This window comes from Citrus sinensis, chromosome 2, assembly GCF_022201045.2.
Source record: "Citrus sinensis cultivar Valencia sweet orange chromosome 2, DVS_A1.0, whole genome shotgun sequence".
NCBI classification, from domain to species: Eukaryota; Viridiplantae; Streptophyta; class Magnoliopsida; order Sapindales; family Rutaceae; genus Citrus; species Citrus sinensis.
In genome coordinates this window covers 30,365,819-30,371,902 of record NC_068557.1, presented here as the reverse complement: position 1 = coordinate 30,371,902, position 6,084 = coordinate 30,365,819, and the positions used below count along the sequence as shown (strand labels likewise).

The window sequence follows — 6,084 nt, the reverse complement described above, 5'->3', positions numbered from 1 at the left end:
CTCACTGTATTTAGACTGTAAAAAAACAACATGATGGTTATTCCATTTAAAGGTACGGTCAATATTATATCTTTGTTTAGCTTTAGAATAACCATATTTTTCTTTTGGGTTTCAATGTAATTCTTTTTTAAGTAGGTAATTTGATTATGCAATATGTTCGCCTACGACTATACATCTCCCATAATCAAAGGGGCCTAATGTTACTACCTAATTATCAAAACTAGGCCTAATAACCTAGTTCGGTTTATTAGATTCTCAAAGATTGTGTCACGCATAGCCCAATTGAAACATGTGAGGAAACATGCAGAACGTTTAGTGGCAGCGCATATTCTTACAGTGTGAACCATAATGTGTGCGGTGTCTCCTTTAGAAATGTAGAAGCATCAAAATCAAATCAAAAGCCGTGTCTCTCATCAAAATGTGAAGAAATTTGGGCCCTATTCATTCCCATAAGAAAGAAATGAAAAACAAAAAAAGCTGCCCTTTTACAATTCAATAGTTATGACTAATGAGTAATGACATGCATTTGTATTGCATTAAAGCGAGCCACGTGGCCGTCCTAATAACCCCGAACCTTTTATCTCCCGCGTAACGTAAGACTCAAGAGGGACCATTAAATGGAAAAATTCAATTTCGTTGACCTCGTGGGTCCCCCTGCTGTTGACATATGGTCTTTTTGTTTCTGTAATCAAGAGAGCACGTGAGGAATTTCTTTCTTCCTTTCTTTTTTGGCGGTTATATTTATGTACTCAAAAAAATGGAGCAAAGTTAAATTTGTCTGCACGAGTAAACGGTCAAACCGGAAAAAAAGAAAAAAAAAATACTCTATGATAATTATAATAGCATTTGTTGCCACAGTGGAGGCGGCCTTGGGGGCTGGCGCTGCGACTTTCAAACTTGAACGAAGATGCTGCTAAGTAAAGAAAATAATATACAATAAGTGTCATCTTTTCCTTTGTCGTTTTATGGTGTACACGTCATTGATTCCGTACGAAACTTGGAACTTTTGACCCCATATATATGTGCTCTGAGTTTGAGATCAAGGGAGTCCCTTGTCTTGTTTATTAATCGTTATATTTATCCATACATATAAACAAAACTGAAAGAAACATGGCTGGAGAGACAACAGTTGAAGAAAGATCAATTGAAGTAACGCCAACATGGGCTGTGGCAACGGTTTGCCTCATGTTGATATCCGTTTCTGTTCTTATTGAGCATTTACTTCATCTTTTAGCTAAGGTACGTACATAAATTAAATTAATTATCCAGCTTAATTTGTTATGTTATGTATACACAGCTATAGGCTTGTATATCTTCAATTCCACTGCCATGGAACTCATCCTCATATCAGTCCCTGAATTTCTTTTTAATTTTTTCTTTGTTGGTTTGCTTTTAGTATTTCAATAAGAAGAAGAAGAGCTCCCTCATTCAGACTCTCCACAAGATCAAATCAGGTAACAAAAATAACAGGCAAGATCGCATGCACTTTGTGTGCATATATATATATATATATATAGCTCAATTTTCTTTATGTTAATAACTAAATTATATATGCATGTAAAAGTAGTGTGTGTCCCTTTGTTTAGACCTGATGATGTTGGGGTTCATGTCATTGATCCTGACTGTGAGTGAAAAGCGGATTTCAAATATATGCATACCAAAGAGCATGGCCGAAACTTTTTTACCTTGCGGCACCATGGACTCGGATGATTATAGCGAGGAAGAACTCAAATGTTTGGAGCAGGTAATTAATTACCCCATGATATAATAGCATGCATGCAGCACTTTGATTGGATGGGTTGATATTAATTTGGCTTCAAAATCAAATATATTTTAACGTTGTTTTTAATTTGATCACGTATGAACGTCGTAGTTATTAATTAAGTTCTTGAACAGGGGAAGGTCTCTTTGTTGTCAAGGAAAGGTGTGAATCAACTTCAGTATTTGATATTTGTTCTGGCCTTTTTCCATTCTTTGTCCTGCGTTCTGACATTCAGTCTCGGCATGGCCAAGGTAATTATTAACTCCACAAATTATATATAAGATCTAGTTAATTTCTCCGAGAAAGACAACTTGTTCTGTGTTAAGTAACTTATTATCTTTCCTTTAATGAATGTGATTGGGTAAGTTGGAGTACTTGTATTGATGCTGGCTATTATTTACTTTTGCCGTAAACTCTTTCCAGATGCGAAGTTGGGAATCTTGGGAAGCAGAAACGAGAACTTTAGAGTATCAATTTACAAATGGTAAGTTTTGGTTAGACCACCCCAGTCCCTAGCTCTTAGAGATACAATATTTCATTTCTTATATTTATGTAGGTGTTAATGTGTGCGTGCGTGTATCTATATATGTTTTCAAATCTTTTGTGGGACCTTACTACTAGCCAAACGATTTTGATTAATCGAATGTGATGAGTATTAATAATAATACGTCTATGTTAATTGCATGATGATGAAAAAATACTTTCATTTTTCCGTTCAAATTCTCCCACCCAATTATGATTCAACCGACTTCGTTTATTAAGTATTATTGAAGGCAGATGGCACAAATTATTGACCTAAATAAATTTCTTTCTGATGGTGATGGTTGGGATTTCTTGATCGATTCCTTTTGAACATTGATATGAAGGAAAAAAAAAAAAAAATTGTCTGGCTACGTTAAAATGACGCATGTGCATACATTTCAGTTTAGATATTATTAAAAATTACAAAGCAACATTGTGCTTTACTCTGTGTATATTTCAAAAGCTCGCCTCTAGCTTTTGAACTTCATTGTGCCTCGATTATTATCTTGTTTCTGAATTCCGATCACTGACTGGGCTTGACTGGACTGCATATATAACAACATTGAAGATCCACGGAGGTTCCGATTCACCCATCAAACATCATTTGGGAAGCGCCACCTGAGGTTTTGGAGTGAACACAGCAGATTACTTCGTTGGCCGGTAAGTGCTGGCTAGCATTATCCGTTAATCATGAATTATATAACCTGTGTCAATTAACAATTTGGAGAGTACCCAAGTATAAGCTTTTGCAGACGAGCTTGGTTAATTTTACTAATGTCACATTTCAACTTGCAGGCATGCTTTCTGCGACAGTTTTATGCATCTGTGTCCAGAACAGATTATTTAACCCTAAGGCGTGGATTCATCACGGTATCATCCCACTACTGGTTTAAGTTATTACAGAAAAATCAATATCAAAATCTTTAAGTAGAGGATTAGTTGTTTTTATTTACTATATAATATTTGATGTTTGTATTGCTCTTTCTAGGCGCATTTTGCAAAGGAAAGCCACTTTAATTTCCAAAGATACATAAATAGAGCCTTAGAAAAAGATTTTGGAATGGTGGCAGGAATGAGGTAATTAAATATCTTCTGATTATGTACTACTAGATTTCCACATTTAATATTACAGCTATAAGCAAATTCTTCACATGACAATTTCTTTTGGCAGCTGGTGGATTTGGATAATCTCAGTACTTTTCATATTCTTCAATGCACAAGGTAACACTAAAACAGAACCCAGTTGGTATGAACAAATAAATGGAATGGGATCACTTTTTATTAAGCTAGTTTGGCAGTTCTAACTCAATTTATCTATTGAATTTTTGCAGGATTTTACAATTATTTATGGCTTCCCTTCATACCTTTAGTGGTAAGAGAGAAAAAGGGAAACAATCAATGACAGCAAAGTTGATTACTAAGTCTTAAGAAAATTGCAACAGTTAAAGCATTATAATAAGAACATTATATATGCAGATGCTATTGGTGGTGGGAACTAAGCTGGAAGGCATTATAACTCAGATGTGCTTAGATAGCCATGGCAAATCTCAAGTCGTTATAGGACCTTTGCTTGTTAGGCCTAGTGACCATTATTTTTGGTTTAACTGGCCTAAACTGCTTCTACACGTCATTCACTTGGTATTGCTTCAGGTAATTAATAACTTGACCCCTTAATCTTGTAATTTAGAAGTATTCAGCAACAAACAGTTTTTCTAGATGTGTTGTGGATCATTTTTTGAGCAACAAATGATTGGGAACTAATGTTTCAATTTATTACTTGCAGAATTCTTTTCAACTGGCATTCTTTGCATGGACTTGGGTAATGAAGCACCACCTTAAAATGTCTTGTTCAAACTGAAATTGTCAAATTGATCTATGTTAAGTTAAAATTAAGACTCTGCGCAAATTAAATTTGGTTCATCTAAATTGCAGTACAAATTTGGACTGAGATCTTGTTTCCACGAGAAAACAGAAGACATTATCATAAAGATAGTGTTGGGAGTGGTAGTACACATGCTTTGTGGCTATGTAACGCTACCTCTCTATGCTTTGGTGACACAGGTAATTAACTAGATTTATTTTAATTAATTAGTTAATTAGTCCGTGATTATAACACTTTAATCCAATTAATGCAATATGAATCCAGATGGGATCATCAATGAAGAATGCGGTATTCCCAGAAAGTGTGGCTCATGGACTCAAAAGATGGCGAGGCAGAGCTAGAAAAAACCTCAGGACCAATGATTATTACTCAGCGAGACCCTCATCAGTCGATGATGCCTCAGTTTCCCTGGACGCTTCGCTTTCTCTTGATGCCTCACCTTCTTTTTCCCTTCATCCTTCGTATTCTGTTGACCGTGAAGGTGATCCTCCATCCGATTTAAAGGACACTAAATTTGTTGCTGTTGAAATTGATGATGGACAAGTTGGCAAACAGCATCAAAAAATATGAATTCCTTCCATGGGTTTGATGTGAGAAATACAGCATCAACGTAACATATGTATACACAAACACACACGCGCGAAGGTAGAAATTTAACAAGGGCCTCAGTTTTGGTGATTCATTTATTTATCTGTTTGTCCTTATTCCTACTAAATTTATGGTATCGAATGAATGATGTTGATGGCCTGGGCGGCGGCTTAAGCCTGTGAAGCAGCAGACCCGATCTCTCCGAATGCATGATTGGGCCCAGCCGGTAAAGACAGAAATAAACTCCAAACGGCGTCATTTCAGTAGTTCCAACGACAAAGAATAGACGGTGAGGACTAAAATTTTTAATGCCGTAATGTCACAAGTCACCACTGCGAACATGAATTGATTACCCCCGAAAAATATCAATGCAAATTAAGATAGATGCTCGCAGTAGGAGTATAATCTGTACATGGAAAGCCAAAACTTCTATTGATCGGCAGAGAATAAAGCCCTGACAACTGTATTTTTGACTGGGAAATGCATCTAACTTGGGATTTTGATCAAAATGTGCTTTTCATGTGGAAGAAGAAATTTCCAATCGCTTTTTTTTATTATGTATGCTTGGGTTGAATCACATGAATCACATCTTAAGCTCATGTTGATTGCGGAAGATTAATCCTTTGATAAAGGCATTGGGTGGGGGGGGGGTCAAAGATTGTGGGCTGATATTCATGATATGCCCGCCAAGACATAAAGATTGTAACTCATTCATTGCTGCTCTTCACGCTAAGCGCAAACGCACAAAAAAGCTTTTCCTGTATGGAATGTGCGGTCCAATTGTTAATCATGGATGTTTGACAAAGTTGTTTTTCTTTTTTTTTTTTAAATTACTATTAAAAAAAAGGACTTAAAAAAAAAAAAAAAAAAAAAGCCCTTCCGTCTCTTAGTTTTAGCGCCCTGTCTTGCAAACGAAAATCTAATCTTTGTAACATAAATTTTTCAAAAACAGATTAGAGAAAGAGATTCGCTTGATTGCCGAGCAAGCATAATGTATTTTATAATCAAATTCTTTTCTTTTCTTTGCCTTTTTTTTTAGGGGTTTGTTGGAAAACATAACCCAGAATTGGTATAGGCAAATTTTAAACTTTTTTTAGAGGTGAATTTGGATTTTTGTTTAAAATACGAGAGAAAATAAGGGTGGATTACTATATAATATATATATATATATATATTCTTAACAAAAATGAAGAAGGAGTTGAGGTTTACAAATTACAATAATTTGAGAGCATTTTAAAGAATGCTGGAATAATCCGAAATTAACCTTTTTTCATTTTAATTTTTTTTTTTTGTTAAGTAGGCGAATTTTGACTTGGAACTTTGATTTGTA

At 35.3% G+C, this 6,084-nt stretch overlaps 1 protein-coding gene across 1 annotated transcript; it reads left to right on the top strand.

The window, feature by feature from the left end:
* Window positions 1–1,046: 1,046 nt before the first annotated feature.
* Window positions 1,047–5,360, top strand: LOC102606608 (MLO-like protein 12). The gene is made up of 14 exons (XM_006467657.4): window positions 1,047–1,239; window positions 1,397–1,454; window positions 1,587–1,744; window positions 1,897–2,013; window positions 2,186–2,246; window positions 2,853–2,944; window positions 3,080–3,154; window positions 3,273–3,361; window positions 3,456–3,505; window positions 3,616–3,656; window positions 3,761–3,934; window positions 4,068–4,103; window positions 4,217–4,345; window positions 4,431–5,360. Exons 1-14 carry the CDS (start codon window positions 1,111–1,113, stop codon window positions 4,734–4,736), a joined length of 1,515 nt encoding a protein of 504 aa, XP_006467720.1. The 5' UTR covers window positions 1,047–1,110; the 3' UTR covers window positions 4,737–5,360.
* The last annotated feature ends 724 nt before the right edge of the window (window positions 5,361–6,084 follow it).

Coding starts and splice junctions, on each gene's coding strand:
- LOC102606608 (XM_006467657.4), top strand. CDS start 1,111: ATGGCTGGAGAGACAACAGTTGAAGAAAGATCAATTGAAGTAACGCCA. Junction 1,455..1,586: donor TCTCCACAAGATCAAATCAG/GTAACAAAAATA, acceptor CCCTTTGTTTAG/ACCTGATGATGTTGGGGTTC. Junction 4,346..4,430: donor TCTATGCTTTGGTGACACAG/GTAATTAACTAG, acceptor ATATGAATCCAG/ATGGGATCATCAATGAAGAA.